The sequence below is a fragment of the Mucor velutinosus genome (assembly GCF_035048745.1).
Source record: "Mucor velutinosus strain NIH1002 chromosome Unknown tig00000041, whole genome shotgun sequence".
In the NCBI taxonomy this organism is placed as follows: domain Eukaryota; kingdom Fungi; phylum Mucoromycota; class Mucoromycetes; order Mucorales; family Mucoraceae; genus Mucor; species Mucor velutinosus.
In genome coordinates this window covers 2444019-2460604 of record NW_027041905.1, presented here as the reverse complement: position 1 = coordinate 2460604, position 16586 = coordinate 2444019, and the positions used below count along the sequence as shown (strand labels likewise).

Here is a 16586-nt window from a genome sequence, read left to right as displayed (position 1 = left end):
CAAACCCAAACCCACACTAATAACATTACAACTGAAATTGCTTACATGAGTCTGCAGATACATGGTGATGCGGATGAGAAACCTTATTATGCTTAGCAATGCGCAACTGCTTTGGATTTCAAGGTAACACTAGATCATTTTAGTTGTAAAGTGTCTGCTCTCATATACTAAATGACATCATGAGCGAATCCATAGATGTTGCTCAGTTTTATCAATGAGGCAGACTGGATTTGCTACATGCTGTCATTGAGGGAGCGATGGGGAGCTACTATCTACATATGTATATGGCGAATTCAAACTTGATACAGACATTGATCTATTCATAGAACATGCAGTGGTGCGTACAAGTACTATATTGTGCTTGAGAAGATTGCCATACAGCCATGACTCCGAACACTAGTCTTGGGACAATATAGCCTTACATCGCAGATCAAATCTCTCGAATCCCGTTTACTAGCAAACAGATGGATTGTTTGCAACAACTAGCTGCAAGATACGTTGATCTACCAACATGGCCGACAAAACAAACGAGCGAGGAAACCCCAAAGAGACATAAAGTGCATGTAGCAGATCGAAAACGCCTGAAATAAGGATTCAGGAGGACCAAATTATAACGTCAGACATGAATTGTAATTGCTTCTGAATTGGGAGGTACTACACACTTGTTTAAATTAGTTTTTTTCTCTCTTTCCATTTCTCTCTTTCTTTTCTTTCTTTCTTTTTTTTTTTTGCAATAGTTTGGTATTCCCCCCCTCTCTCTCCCTTTCTTTTTCATCTCTTTCATACACAGAATAATGCAATGTCTGAATATCACAAAGCAGAAATTAAAGCAAACGGCAAATTGGCTTAGTCAAAATAAGCGTATTGTGATCAATCTAGTAAAATACGGCATCGTCTCTGTTTTCATGATCGCCATCTCCTTTTTCATGCTCTGCAGACTAGAAGTGAATGCCCATGTCTATCTCAGAAATTGGCTATCACCACCGCAACCTGTTGTCGTTGAGCCGCTATCCAAATGCTTCAGCAACTTGCCACAAGATAGTCCCTATTACCAAGGCAATCAAAAGTTCAGCGCCAACTTCGTTCCTGGTCTCCCTGTATGGGAAGCGCATACTTGTTATGATTTTGCTGCTTTATTTAAGCCTCAACGATACCCTCATAATGGAGATCAGCTATTCCACACCTATTGGTCCTCGAATCTGACTCAAGAATTCGAAGAAAAGCAAATAGCCACCCTACGCTCGTTCTCTGCTACCCAAAATACCAACCATACCTTGATCGTTTGGATCCCTAAAGAAGATGAAGACCGTTTGACAAAATCAGAGAGCTGGAATTACTTGACTCGATCTCAACCAAAGAGAGATCGAATTGTATACAAGGTCGTTCAACCAAATATCCTGGTCAAAGACACAGCTATTGAACCTTTCATGAACACTTGGCAATCACTTGTGCATGATGGAAATGATGGAAAAGGAAGAGATGATTTGTTGAGAATGCTTGTCCTCTATCGTTATGGCGGCTTGTGGTTTGATATGGATACCATGTTTGTCAGGGATTTGGCACCGCTTTTTGAACATGAATGGATTGCACAAGGAAGCTGCTCTACTGGTATGTTTGGAAATCCCTTTACTGGTGCTTTATTTCACTTTCATCAAGGCTCTCCCTATGTTTGCGAAATCTTGGAAGGTGCAGCTGATTTGTTCAAGGCTCGGGTACAAGTGGAAAAGGGGCTCTCTGAACCACCCAAGCGATACCTCGTTACAGGACCAGAAATCTTTGGATCAAAACTTTACTATCGCATTTACAGAAGAGTGTTACACCACGGTATCAAGCCTTGGTCTATTTTGCCATGGTGTTTCACTGATCCCTCTCAATGTAGAAAATCAAACTCACTTCCTAGTTTGTTCTCGAATACCGATTTTGATGAGAAACGTGTGCGTCAAACATTTGCCTACCATTGGAGAGATCGCTGGACAGCTACTCCTGGCACCATCTTCAAATTTTTAGATTCTTTACACAGAAAGCGAACCAACTGGTAGTTGAGTTTTTTCTTTTTTAATTTGTACCATTATAATTTCTATTCTCTATCCTTTTGTTTGTGTTTCCAACTCGCTAATCATTCCATTACAATAAAATTACGTCAAATATTCTAAATCAAAGCATGAGACTGATCCAAACATCTCAATATATCGTGTTTTTCCCGAAAAGCCTTTTTTTTTTTTTTTTTTTTATGAAACAACTCGAATTAAATCAAATCTCTCAAAAATAAACTCTTTCCAACATTAGCAATTTGAATGGCCGTATATAGATGCCAAGCCAACATTGACTTCCATGTGCAACAAATCAAGACAACAAAGCCCAATGTCAAATCAAAAGTATAGATTTGGCTGGATTCACACTTCGATGAATTCCCAGGATTCCTTTAAGGAAGTACGACCAATATCATAAATGCTGATGGATGAGTTGGGATGTTCAGTACTCTCGAATTGTCTTTACAATGAACAACTTCATTGCTGTATGCCATTGTGTGGCGAAAGAAATCCTACAAATTCTTGTTTATGCCGTTTTGTGCTACAAATACAACCGAAATGCCAACAGAAAGGTTGCAACGCCACATTTGCCTTTCTTCTTGTTCTCGATTGACCAACGTGCAATATTTGATATGAAATTCTACTGGCATCATATGAAACTTTGCTTTTTTTCCTTCTACGACCCCCCTGAGTGCCCTCCAATAGTAGTCTGAAGTTGTGGATCTGGCTTGGTTATGACGCTCCATATTTGTTTACACAGACAACTCATATCCGGTCAGATAGCATACTTGCATTGTCTTCTACCACCCAAAAATAGGCGCGATACAGCTAACTGGGATATATATGAGCCGTATTTTCTCGCGTTAAAAGACATTTCAGACCGCCAGAATAGCGCCAAATAGTTGCTTTCATCCAACATTTACTTTCTGATACCTTTGCTCAATATTTTTGAGACCTAAAATTCATCGCCAAAAATCGACTAAAAAGCATGAGGGGTACTTCATGGTTTTCATCGAAAATCAAACGATCGCGTTTTTTACCCCAAAAACGAAGGCTTTTACTATGGCATATATTAAGTCAAAATGTTTCTATCGATCCAAGGTAGTCCCTGAAGCTTTGATTGTGAGGTCTTGATATGCAAAATCTCGACATTTTTTGCCAAAAATCACATTTCATATTCTGAAGAATTACTCAACAAGCTTGTTCAAAACATTCCTTATAATTAGCACTATCAGATGCGCCTTGAAAAGCTCTCCAAGAATGCATTAGAAAGTATGGGATAGCCATGACAGCTTACATAGTCGAATCAAGCAAAATAGGTCGAATCGAGTCCAAAAAGTCCCAAATAAACAAATCAGAAGAGAATGCGTATGCGGCAATTTAATTGCTTTTGGCTGGCAAACTCAATACCATTTACATCACTAAAGCAATCGATGCTTCTGACCGTTCATGAGAAAGGAATTTCGAAGCGAAGAATACTAAAGTTTATTCCACATGCTGTTTCTATTTACTTTTGGAAGCCTTCTTTAGTCTGTTAGTTTTAATCGTTGCAAGTGATCCAAATAAATGGGCTCACGTTGAAATGCAATCGTGCCCTATACAAAATTGCCTGTTACAGTATATTGGAGCTTGCATTGGGGCACGTATCCTGAGCGGTTGATATCGATACCAAGCCAAAAACTTTATTATATGTCAATGTACTCAACCTAATAAGCAGCATAATATTATATGTAATGCCTGTAAATTAAAACCAGTTTTTTTTTTATGTGAAATCAATACAAACAGACATCATGTGTTGCTATTTACAGAAACAAACGATAAAACATTGCAAATCCAAACAAAGCTGTGTGCGATAGACATGATAGTAAACTTATATCACTACCCACGATTAAATTTATTAGGCTTCTGAAATATGATAGTGTGATTCTATATCATACATAGAAGCAAGAAGGGAGATTTTCAGGAGAGAGGGTGGCATTGCTACAATTATTTCGCGCCATCATGTAAGGGTGAATGCAGATTGTTTAGCTTGGATGCACCTGTTATACAATGTGGTTAAGTGACAAAATGAGTAGGCTTTTGACATGATGGGAGATATCAGTACAAGAAAATGAAAAAGACAAAGGCTATGATACAACATTTCGAATACATCCAACGTTAATAAGCTTGTTGTATGCTGCATAGAATATTGAAAACAAATATAACATGATCATAAGGACATATATATATATAGAAATTTGATGTCTAAACAGCAGATGTAGTGTAGCCATATCAGCGAATCCAGAGTACATTAGGCTATACATTGGCGACAGCGTATGCATATAAGTTTGGATACGTATGCTTGTGTAAATGACTGTAGGGCAAGTATCTATTTTTTTTGCTCAAAGAATATAAAATGATATGATATGACACCACATCATCTTTACGTCTGTATGTAGGAGTATACATGTACAGTATATTCTTTATTCCTTTCTCCTCTCCTCCTTGCTGTTTGAGAATGTAAAAATAACGGCGGGATGTGTATACAACAGCAGCAGCAATAACAACAGCAGCAGCAATAACAATAGCAGCAGCAACAACGAAAGTTAATATGCATTGCGCCATGTCTAATGTATGAATAGCCGCCACTCATTTAGAGTTGATTTACGAGATGAGCCAAAGTCTCCCTTTTTCTGTATATTGATGTCTATATAGCAAACATACAATGAAATATTTTATTTTGCCACGATTTTAAATTGTAATTGTATGAATTCACAAGATTTATAAATATCATTCTTTCTTGCTAGTGTGTTCTCCATTTTATGCAGGGTTTATTGCATCCCCAATTTACATCTCGAAACCAAGGAGGCGGAGGAGCTCAGTGATGAGTGTTTAAGGTTGAAGATAATCAAATACGACTGACAGATGTTGCTTGGTTCTATTTTCAGAACGAACAATATTAAAAGATGCAATAGATTCATGTAATAATATTAAAAAACGTACAAAGAATACGGATTTTGATGCTGAACCATCAAGATATAAAAGAGATGCGGATTACATTGCTTTTCTCTTCTTCTCTATCTTCTCTATCAAATCTCCATTCATTATAACAGCAACCCACTCACACACCAAACACCATTCCTTTCATTGTCTTACATGATCAACTCACCCAATACTTTCCCTTTCTCCAGCCCAGCTCTCGAGTCTGAGTGTGGTAGTCCTCAATTCAAAGCAACTTCGCCTTTTTCTTCCTCGTCGTCTTCCTCCTCCTTCTCCGCCTCACCTTTGTCTGAATCAATCACTAGAGCTCCAGCACAAGTAGAAAAGATTCCTCGTCCACTGAACAGCTTCATGATATTCCGCCTGGAGAAGCAAAAAGACATTGTCGAAAAATGTCCTGGCGCTAATCACAGAGACATTTCCAAAATCATATCCAAATGGTGGAAGGAATTAAGCAAAACTGAGAAACAATGGTACATTGCCGAAGCCGAAAAGCGTAAAATAGAGCACAAAGCAATGTAAGCCTCGTACAAAATGTATCTATCATGCATCTAGCTCAACTAAACCAATTCTTTGATCAGGTATCCCGATTACAAATTCTGTCCACAAAAGAGAATTGGAAAGCCCAGAGCCTATAGAAAGCGTGCCAAAAACGAATTTGTTGCAAGAGTGTTTGAGAACAAGCAAAGTTTATCTGCCCTGTTCAAAGGTGAGATGATGGCTTCAGGCCACTCTTTTACCTCTTCGGATGATGAAGACAGCAGCAGCAGCAGCAGCAGCAGCAGCAGTATTCCATGTGATCCAAAGCAAGCTAAAGAATGTTCAGTTTACAACAAAGGATTTCAGTTTATTAAAGTGGAGCCAACACCGTCTGTAAGCACGAGCAGTGAAAGCAGCATTGATAGCAACACCAAAGAGCTCAATACGTATCCACTTGCTCTTCCTCAAGTCAAGGCCCCTGAATTTTTTAGCTCTGCGCTTTATTATCCTACCACCACATCTTACTACACCGTGCCACCTGGAGCCTATTCGGTGCCATCTCAATCAACAGCCTATTTTCATTCATCTGCTGTTGCTGCTGCAGGTACCAACCGAACCGAACCATTGATCAATTACAACATTTACGCCAACTATTACGGTGCTTCCAATGATGCTTTTGCACATAACCCATATACGATGAGTGGTGGAAATCCTGCCAATGTAGCTGCTGCACCAAATACGTTACACTACATTGCACCCAGCCATTATTTCCTCCCTTCACTCTCTCCATTAACATCATTCAACACATCTTGCCTTTATCCTTACGATAGTCCTAATAGTAATGCGGAAACTACCAGCATCAATAGTAGCAATAGTAGCACTGCCAGTAGTGACATTGCCAGTATCACACCACGTCTTTTGACCCAAAGCTTCGCATACCCTTCTTAGATTTCTAAATCATTTGATTTGTAATAATAAAATTCGAAATACAGAATGTATGAGTTGTTTGTTTGTGTGGGCGAGTTGTAATAGTTACGCATTGATTGCTTCATCCTTGTTAATTCCACACAAGATCGTATTTGGATCGACATGAATTGTTAAAGCATCAAAATGCCTAAACATTGCCCTTTAAACTTTAAACTAAATTAAAAAAGCATGGTTTTTCGCTTGTAAAATATGAATGTGTGCCTGATTTAAAATAGCAAAGGGGAAGGGGTAGAAATCTCGTACATGACAAGGAGAACTATTTGTTTGTTTTTCATTGCACTCGAAAAATCAAATAAACTTTCAGAAATGAGCTATCCTGTATTGCATCTGTGATGTATATTATCTGATCTGTGGTGAGTGCAAACAAATATTGCGATTTGGAGGTAACAAGAGCAATGATTCAAGCCTGCCAGTTGCTCTTTAGCCACCATGCTCTACAAGAATTTCCAAGAGCAAAATACCAATGCTCCATCCACATCATTATCGAATGTCAGAATCAAGAAGGATTGCTCGAGTAAATAACGAGCAATCACTTTGATTTGGTGCTAGCTGCCATGTGTAGTTTCCAGACGAGATTCATCATAATAGGGCTCTCAAGTGCTCCAAAGGCGACAATGTGGCAATATATCACAATCTGTTCTCGTGATTTATCTTTGATGTATGGTACACAGGCTCTGGATGGTTACGAAATTGACCTATGTGGATTTCTCTCGACTAACATGTCAATGAATTTAGACATATTAATATTCTAGGGAATGAGGTGCATGTTTAGTGTTGCATTGGCGACATACATCCATACATGATATCAATCATATTGATGTGCCTGACCAAGTGCATCTTCCTCTTTGGAGATGAGGTGACCTTTCACAACAGACGTGATGTGTTTAGATATCACTAGAAATTGGTACCATGAAGCAGATTTGATAAGCCCTCAGGGACAGCAGCAGTGGGATGCACTCTTAGCGCTGTCTCACAAAGGTATGAAGGCTGCATGGAGTCTGCACAAGATAAAAGATGCTGCAAATAACTGGAATTTCGCCGGAAATCTTTGATTCAACGAAACTCTACGCTATATACTTGATTCCATGCCATAATTACTGTTTTCATTACAGGTGAGTCATGGATCGAGTAGTGAATGCATCCCTATTTCTCGTTTTAATCAATGTGGAAACGTCACATTGCATGGTAAATCAAATGCTTCAACAACTAAGCTAACCATAATGATACAAAAAGAGAGAATGTATCATGTATGTGCATGTGCTATAGTTGACTATCAGTGGCTAAGAGTGAAGTGTGTGTGTGTGTGTGTGTGTGTGTGTGTGTGTGTGTGTGTGTCTCGTTGGTGATACGGGGAATGAGGTGACAGAATATGAAAAAACCTTGTGACAAAATGGAGTAGTGTGTATTGTATAAAAAGCTTGATTTCTTTCTCCTTTTCTCCTCAACTTCTTTATCTTTCTCACTACATACTCGCTGTCTCTCTTTCTCTCTCTTCTCCCACTGACAAGATGCTTCGGGTTTACTCTGTTTTATATATCGAGCGTCTATGGAACGACGAACCCGCTGTATCTCATCAGAAACATTTGATTCGGTCTTCAAATTCATCAACCCACTCCCAAATCATTGTTACTGACGCATACACAACCAGAGGCATCCAAGCAGACGACGGTGCTGCTACTGCTCATGAGCAAAACGATGATGAAGATGAGCAAGGAGGTCTGTCAATGATTCGATGAAATAGGTTTGCATACATATTCATCTTGTTATCATCTTTAGATAACCAAGAGAGCCCTGAAGAAGCGCCGTTACAAGCAGCCCCTACATTAGTCCAAATACCAGAAGCTACACCAGCAGATGCTGAGATGGTAGATGGCAAATTAGATAGTGAGACGTCAGTTGATAGCGCTGTTCCACAACAACCGCAAGAACACATTATCAACAGTCTAGCCATTGATACCAACAATTTGCAGGATTACCCTTCCTCCTCCTCCTCCTCCTCTACTGCTGCTGCTGCTGCTGCTGATGCACAAGCAAAAGCACAAGCAGAAGTAATGTCAATAACAACAACAATACCTGTAACAGCTGTAGCTGAAAGGTCAGCAGATCATGCCCCAACATCCATCTCATCTTCGTCCTCTATCTTGCCTCCTCTCACACCATCATCTGTTCATTCTATTGGCGGTAATGATGCTTTTGAAAAACCAAGAACGACATCTTTGATTAGAAGAGAAACTCAAAAGATCAACGATAGACGCAAGAGTTTGACAAAGAAAATCAAAAGGGTTCTTACAGTCAAATCAGAAAACAAAAGAAACTCTGTATAGCTAGATACAACAACAACAACAAGCTATGCTTCTTTGTTTATACGCACAAAACACCCCTATTCATTGTCATTCTCTATGTATCAACATTTTACCACTCTATGTATACCTTATTTATTTATTATATATATATATATCTAAAATATATATACTGGAAAACTATGAAAAAAAAATAGACAAGCCAATCATATCCTTTTAAAATTTAATAGTATTAAAAGCCAGAACAAACGAGGGCATAACCACCGGCGAAGCCGGCAATGGGGAGGGGGTTTGGGGGAGGGGGCTTAGCCCCTCCACCAAGAACATCAAGCATCACAATTTGCATAAAGTGTATGAAATATCTTTTTGTTAAAATCAAATCGAATTATCATGCCTCCTGTTCAAGCTAGAAACTGTGTAACCTGTAGAGTTGCTCTACCTGAAGATTACAATTTTCGAAAATGTGATTCATGTCGAGTAAATAGAAAAGAAATGAAAAACAAACATTCGAACGAACCTTATATATATATTTTTGTTTCAGGAACGTGCCCGAAACTACGCCAGACAGAGAGCTGCATTAAGGCCACCTAGAGCACCTAGAGCACCTGCCGCTTTCATATCAGAACTTGGAAGAATGCAACCTCATTATCTGGGAAGAATGGACGTTGTATGTGATGGTTGTGGCGCATTGCATTGGGACGCAGCAAGAACTACCGGTCAATCCAGAAGCAACAATCTCTTCTACTCTTGCTGTAAAAAAGGAAAGGCCATATTGCCCTTATTGCAAGATCCGCCTGAGCCCTTGAATAGCTTAATCAACGGAAGCCATCCACGCTCATCCCATTTCTTGAAGCATATAAGGCAATACAATACTTTGTTTGCTTTTACTTCATTCGGTACCACTGCTACGCCAGCAGGGGCCCAGAGAGAAGGAGAGGAGGAGAGAAGAGGTGGAGTTACTCCAGTAAGTGCCCATGGTGAATTGTATCACATGCAAGCACCCTTGAATTTTGGTAATGCTCCAAAGTACAATCAACTGTACATTTACGATCCCGAGTATGCTGCTGCATGTCGATCTGCCAACCCCAGAAATCAGCATTTAGATGATTCAATCATTGAAGCATTAAGTGAAATGATTGATGACCCGGTTCGTTGTGGTAACCCATTTGTACGTATCTACAAGCATGCCCACGAAATTCTGAGTGCAGAGGAAGAACGACAAGCCCAAGATCATGTCAGCGAGGATGCGTATATTCGACTCAATCCTCAAATGAGACTGGAATTGGTTGTCGGTGAAGATAGGCGTACTCAGAACTTGCCAACTGTCAACGAGATTGCAGCTATTATCCCCAATGAATATGCTGATTCAAGTTTCAGAGACATCCTGATTACCTATCGAAATAGCACCTCCACCAGTTCCAGAGGACTCTTTAGAAGGATCAACGAGACGCATGCTGCCTACATGCCTCTCCATTACGTTTTGCTTTTTCCCAGAGGTGAATATGGGTGGCATTGGGGCCTTCGTTTGCAATTGCCTGCTTCAACTGTTGATGCCATGGATGTTGACAATGAAGAAGCGCAAGAAGAGGGACAACGTCGAGCAACAGGCAGGCTTACCCAGCGTGCCTTCTATAGATTTAGATTGCATGTCAGGAATGGTGAATCCAAAATCCTGTTCCTCTCGAGACGTCTATTCCAGCAATACCTGATCGATGCTTGGGCTGTTTGTGAACAAACCAAGTTAAACTGGATCAAGGCTAATCAAACGACTCTCCGTGCTGATGTCTACAAAGGTCTTGCTGATGCTATCAGTGCTTCTGATACAGATCTTGAAACGGTGGGTAGAACGTTTATTTTGCCAAGCAGTTTCACTGGTGGTCCCCGGTTTATGGCAGAGCTGTACCAAAACGCAATGGCTATTTCTAGATTCTTTGGTAAGCCAACGTTATTCATAACGTTTACTGCAAACCCAAACTGGAGGGAGATCCAAGATGAGTTGTTGCCTGGCCAAAGTGCTGCTGATCGCCCAGATTTGGTTGCTGAAGTATTCAACCGGAAGCACGACGCATTACTCAAAGACCTGAAGCAAAAGAAAATCTTTGGTGCTTATAAAGGGATTGTGAGAACAATCGAATACCAGAAGCGCGGCCTCCCGCATAGTCATATGCTGTTGTTCTTGGATAACCAAAATGACCGGTTTGATACGGCAGAGAGGATCGACCAGATTATTTCCACAGAAATTCCAGACGTTCATCAAGACCCTGAACTACATGCAATTGTCACCCGCAACATGATGCACGGTCCATGTGGTGGTTATAACAAGAAATCTCCCTGTATGGTGAAGGATGCTTTCGGTAACGACGTCTGCTCAAAAAAGTTCCCAAAGCCTTATCAGCCAGCAACCATAGTCCCTGATGATGGGTATCCACTCTATCGTAGAAGAATGGATGGCCGCTCTCATGTAATACGCATCAAAGATGATCAGAACGTGTACCACGACTTTCATATGACAAATGAATGGGTGGTAGCGTATAATCCATTCCTATCAAAGAGATACAACGCTCATATCAACGTGGAAGTATGCGCCAGTGTCCAGGCTATCAAATACATCAACAAGTATATATACAAAGGTTCTGATCAGACTACTCTGAAAACCACGACTACCGCGACAACAGCCGCAACAGCTGGTACTGCAGCAATGTATCAGAATGATGAATGTGCCAAATATCTGAATGGCCGTTATATCAGCCCGTGTGAAGCCGTCTGGAGGTTGAAAGAGTTCCCAATGCATGAGGAAAGCCCACCTGTCACTACACTTGCTATTCATCTTGAAAATGAGCAGCCTGTATATTTTGATCCTTCCTGGCCTCAATCAAGAATTGATAATGTCCTGAGAGAGAGTCATACCACGCTCATGGGTTACTTTCATTATAATGCCGTGAATCAAAACAAACCTGGTTTTCAACCATTGCTTTACCAGCAATTCCCAGAGCATATGACTTGGAAAGAAAAGAAGCCAAAAAGGTGGGAAGCAAGACGAACCGATACCATGTCTATCGGCCGCATGTACTACTGTAGCCCTGCTGCCGGCGAGAGGTATTATCTGCGTCTGCTGCTCACAGTTGTCAGAGGAGCCACGTCGTTTTCTCATCTGAGAACTGTCAATAATCACGAGTATGCCACCTTTCGTGAGGCCTGTATGATGCTGCATTTGATCGAAGATGATGGAGAATGGACCAGAGCCTTTGAAGAAGCTGCTACCTTTGCCTCTGGCTACGCAATGCGTTCAATGTTTGTCTCTGCGCTCATGTTCAACTCATTGGTATCGCCTGTTCAGATTTGGAATCAATTCTGTGAAAGTTTCTGTGATGACCTTGAGCATGCAATCGTGCAAAAAGGGTATTCGCTGCTGCTCAGCGTGCAACCTGACGCTGAATTTTACCATGGAACGCGAAGTCTTGATTATGGCTTATATCTGTTGCAAACATCTCTTGGTGCACAAGACAGATCTCTAGGTCAGTTCAATTTGCCTTTGCCTCTCTTCAACTGGAATGGCTTGATAAGCAGAATGACTGGCATACAGCGCAATTCATTGATACTCAATGAAATGTCATATCTCCAAGATCAAGAAGCCTTTTCGTATCAGCAAAAGTATGCTCAAATGAACGCTACCCAGAAGCACATATTTGAGACCATCACCTCCTCCATCAACAGCAACGCCAACAGCTCACATTTCTTTTTGCAAGGTCCAGCTGGCACTGGCAAAACCTTCATTTACAATACTCTTTGTCACTTTTATAGAAGCCAAGGAAAAATTGTTCTCTGTGTTGCCTCCTCTGGCATTGCTGCTTTGCTACTTCCTGGTGGGCGTACGTCACACTCTCGCTTTGCCATTCCACTCAACATCCACGAGCAGTCTGTGTGTGCGATCAAGAAGAACGATGACCTTGCTGATCTCATTCGAGAGACAGCATTGATAATTTGGGATGAAGTGCCAATGCAGCATCGATATTGCTTTGAAGCTTTTGATCGAACACTTCGTGATATTTGTAGTCGTGGTGATGAAGTTACCTTTGGTGGTATTCCTGTTGTTCTTGGCGGTGATTTTGCTCAAATTCCACCTGTTGTTAGGCAAGGTGGCCGTCCTGAAATCGTCAATGCCTCACTGAAATCGTCAAGATTATGGCCCAAATTACAAAAGCTGAGCCTGACTGAGAATATGAGACTTGCCAACTCCAATGACACAGATAGGCAATTTGCAGATTGGATAGGAAAAATGTCGTATGAACCATCCATGATTGGCAGCATTGCTTTGCCCTCTTTTTTGAGGCAGATGACTGATCTTGATCAGTTCATTGAAGATATCTATCCTCAGCATGTTCTGCAGTGTCCTCTGCAAAATAGTGATTTCTTCAAGGAAAGAGCTATTCTCTGTTCAAAGAACGTCAACGTTGATGCTATTAACAGCAAGGTGATGGAGAACGTGATTGGGGAAAAGGTCACTTTGTACTCTGCTGACACGGTGCAATCTGATCTGACCAACACTGAGACCCAAGCCTATCCCTCAGAGTATTTGCAAACCCTTTCGCCTTCAGGGCTGCCGCCAGCAGTTTTGGAGTTGAAAGTAGGTCTTCCTGTAATGCTCTTGAGAAACCTCAACCCTGAAAGAGGTTTGTGCAATGGTACAAGGCTGATCATTCAGCAAATTGGACAGTATGTCCTCAAGGTGAAAATCCTCGGAGGGTCAGGTGCAGTCGAGTTGATTCCTCGCTTTACTTTGTCTACATTGCCTGGCACATTGCCATTCATATTGACCAGGAAGCAATTCCCGGTTAAAGTATCTTTCGCAATGACCATCAACAAGTCGCAGGGTCAATCTCTCAGGAAAGTTGCCGTGGACCTCAGGAGTCCCGTATTTACTCATGGTCAACTCTATGTTGCCATGTCAAGAGCAACATCTGCCAATGGCATGACCATTTTATTACCCGAAAATATGAAACACACAGAAAATGTAGTGTATCCTGAAGTTCTATTTTCAGATACTACCTAATATAACTACTCTATATATTTTTTTTTACCCTTTATAACTATTGATTTAATCAGTTTTATTGTAATCGGCCAAAGCCCGCAGGGCGACGCCGTCATCGAGCGTAGCGAGATAGATCGGCTAGTATATATATACCAAAATATCACCCCGTATAATTTACCATCATTAAACTATATCTTTTTCATATATACAGACATTTTATTGCTACTATTGCTATTATTGAAGGGATAAAACTACAAATTATGAAAGGTGGGTAATGTACGTGGTGTCAAGTGCTTCTTCTTTTACACTTGTGGTTGATGTGGCAGCATACGCTGATCTTGCTGGCTATTATTAGCCATGTCAGGAGCACTACCATTGTTACCGTTGGCAGCAGCAGTAGGCACACTGTTGCTGGCATTGTTGTAAACACCAGCGCCGCCTGTAGCATTTTGGATCATGCCCACTGTAACACCTGCTCTTTGAGCTACTGCACAGTCTTTATGCGCAAGTAGCAGTGTCTTGAGATTGATGACTTCTTCTCGTAGCATGGTTGCTTGCGACTGAAGCTGTTCGTTATCAGTGGATAAATATTCAACTCTATGTTGCAAATTGGCAAGCCATTGCTTCTTTCTTTGGCGACATTTCAATGCAGCTTGTCTATTTCTTTCTAAAAAGTGCTTTCTCTTGCTCTCTTCATCGTCATCCTCTTTACTGCTAGAACTGACAGAACTAATTCTTTGTTTTCTGCTCTTTCTAGTGCTGTTGCCGTTTAAGGATGTAGTGGATGCTGGAATAGAACCTTCAGTGTAGCGGCGATTATAAGGCGGGACCACGGGTGCTGGAATAGTCTGCATTTGACTTGCTGTCAATGTAGATGCTGGACTGAACATGTCAGTGTTATGTATCATGGGTAAACTATTTCTGTGCTGGCTAAAACTGAATTGATCTATATAATCATTTATTGTGAGTGTGCATTTCGCCATTCAAGAAAAGGCACGCTAGAACCTCCGCTTACCCATGCCAACGTTATTGTTCTGCTGCTGTTGTTGCGGGGAAGGATTCTCGCAGTAATGAAAGGGAATTTGATTCGAGTTATTGTTTTCATACATACTGTCAAATGGATGTGGTTGGTTGTGATTGAATCCTTGCCCCATCATCTCGGAAGTTACACCGCCTGTCCACCTGTACCTAATGGCTTCCGCGTTGCTCGGCTGATCTTGATTGATTGAGTATTGTGGGTCGAACAGCTCTTCATACTGCTCCAGTTTAACTGGGCTCACTGTATTTAATATTTGTTGAGGGGAAGTCATTTTGTTGGTAATATTCTCCTGCTCGTTTTCTAGAGTTCATCGAGTCAGAATAGAAAGATTTAGTGCATCAGTGCATGCATGGCATTACCCATTGATGTGGATTCTAGCTGATTTAACTTGGCTTGCGATGAATGAGAAAGTAAAAGATGAAATAAAGAAGAAGAGGAGTAGAAAGGAAGACATTTTTCAGATAGCTTTTATTCTAAATCGTATGGATGTAGTGGGACTCATTGGAAGAACTGAAAAACACCGATGAGGATATTCGCATGGCATGTTTGGCTGGTCTAAAAACCCTGATCAAAAAGAAAACTGGCTGTGCTCCACTTGCTAAATAGAGGCTAGCCTGTTCAATTATATATTCCCCCATTATTCATGACAAAATCTTTGCAAGTAACTTGATAGATTGTATAAGCAGATGCATGATTTTTTTGCAGTGTGTGAAAAGCTCATCTTGTTGCGAATTAAAGCGGAGGTACGCAAGTCAAGTTTGACAAGATTTTAGGCATCTTGCTAAATGTTTTGAAATTTAGCTTTTAACCATAGAATGTATCTCGTCTGAAACAATCTTCCTTATTTTACCATATCTCTTGTTTGCTTTCCCATTTGAGAGATATTGAAAAATGAGATCAAGAACTGTGAAAGTGAAATGGCTAACCAAGACCTAAGCACGGCAATTTAATCTGGCACCATCGTTGGAATACCACACTTTCTTGATTTGGATGGGTAAACCAAGGCTTCATCATTCCTAATGGGAAAAACCAACATTTTGCTGAACCTTTATATTGGTTCTAGCGAGTTGACTTGGAAATGTAATGCATCATTCAAGAACAATGTAAACCTGGAAACTGAGATGAGCATTTCTGCAAATAGCTAAAAACAAAAGAATGTTAAGTTATGATAATTTTCTGATTCCGGAGCGCTCAAGAATTGTAAATCTTCATGCTTATTCTTCGCACATGTCAACCCATTGATTTTGCCATAAAGAATGATTTCAATGGAGATTTCTTTATTGAATCTTTCACAGTTTAGACTCTCAACGTTCTAGATGAACGTCTGCCTTCATTGAAACATCATTGACACGGCTTGTTTTCTTTATTTCTTTTTCATGTCAAACAATCTGCATTATTGAAACAAAGAGATTGCTATCTTTCGACCACCGGGCGAGTCCAATGCCCACCACGTTTGATTTGATCGGAAAATTTAATGTTCTTGATTGCTCAGAGTGGCAACTGTGTGTATTTTCGCAGGGTATAAGGCCAGATGAATATACATACGTCAGATGTCGATCAGTGGTCAAGACCCTGTAGACTTTTCTCGTCTTGACATCTAGGACATTGCAACAAAAACCCAATTAGACGTGATCAAGACAATGGGCACTTGTTTCAACCACAATGCATTTGCTGGAAACATATCATTAAAATAAAGAATATGCATCGAATCGAGCGCACTCAACATTCAAAGGTAGAACATT

General features: G+C 40.6%; 5 protein-coding genes across 5 annotated transcripts; 4 read left to right on the top strand and 1 right to left on the bottom strand.

The window, feature by feature from the left end:
• Positions 1–794: 794 nt before the first annotated feature.
• SEC59 (dolichol kinase) lies at positions 795–2039 on the top strand (the record flags this gene model as incomplete). Its single annotated transcript, XM_064820402.1, has 1 exon — positions 795–2039. The coding sequence occupies one exon, from the start codon at positions 795–797 to the stop codon at positions 2037–2039; it is 1245 nt and encodes a 414-aa protein (XP_064684322.1).
• Positions 2040–5165: 3126 nt separating this feature from the next.
• Positions 5166–6437, top strand: ATC70_000995 (uncharacterized protein; the record flags this gene model as incomplete). Its single annotated transcript, XM_064820401.1, has 2 exons — positions 5166–5527; positions 5591–6437. The coding sequence occupies 2 exons, from the start codon at positions 5166–5168 to the stop codon at positions 6435–6437; spliced, it is 1209 nt and encodes a 402-aa protein (XP_064684321.1).
• Positions 6438–7984: 1547 nt separating this feature from the next.
• On the top strand, positions 7985–8800 carry GLC3 (alpha-1,4-glucan branching enzyme; the record flags this gene model as incomplete). Its single annotated transcript, XM_064820400.1, has 2 exons — positions 7985–8192; positions 8253–8800. 2 exons carry the CDS (start codon positions 7985–7987, stop codon positions 8798–8800), a joined length of 756 nt encoding a protein of 251 aa, XP_064684320.1.
• Positions 8801–9410: 610 nt separating this feature from the next.
• Positions 9411–13826, top strand: YRB30 (Ran-specific GTPase-activating protein 30; the record flags this gene model as incomplete). Its single annotated transcript, XM_064820399.1, has 1 exon — positions 9411–13826. The coding sequence occupies one exon, from the start codon at positions 9411–9413 to the stop codon at positions 13824–13826; it is 4416 nt and encodes a 1471-aa protein (XP_064684319.1).
• Positions 13827–14107: 281 nt separating this feature from the next.
• ATC70_000992 (uncharacterized protein) lies at positions 14108–15115 on the bottom strand (the record flags this gene model as incomplete). Its single annotated transcript, XM_064820398.1, has 2 exons — positions 14108–14751; positions 14821–15115. The coding sequence occupies 2 exons, from the start codon at positions 15113–15115 to the stop codon at positions 14108–14110; spliced, it is 939 nt and encodes a 312-aa protein (XP_064684318.1).
• Between the last annotated feature and the right edge of the window lie 1471 nt (positions 15116–16586).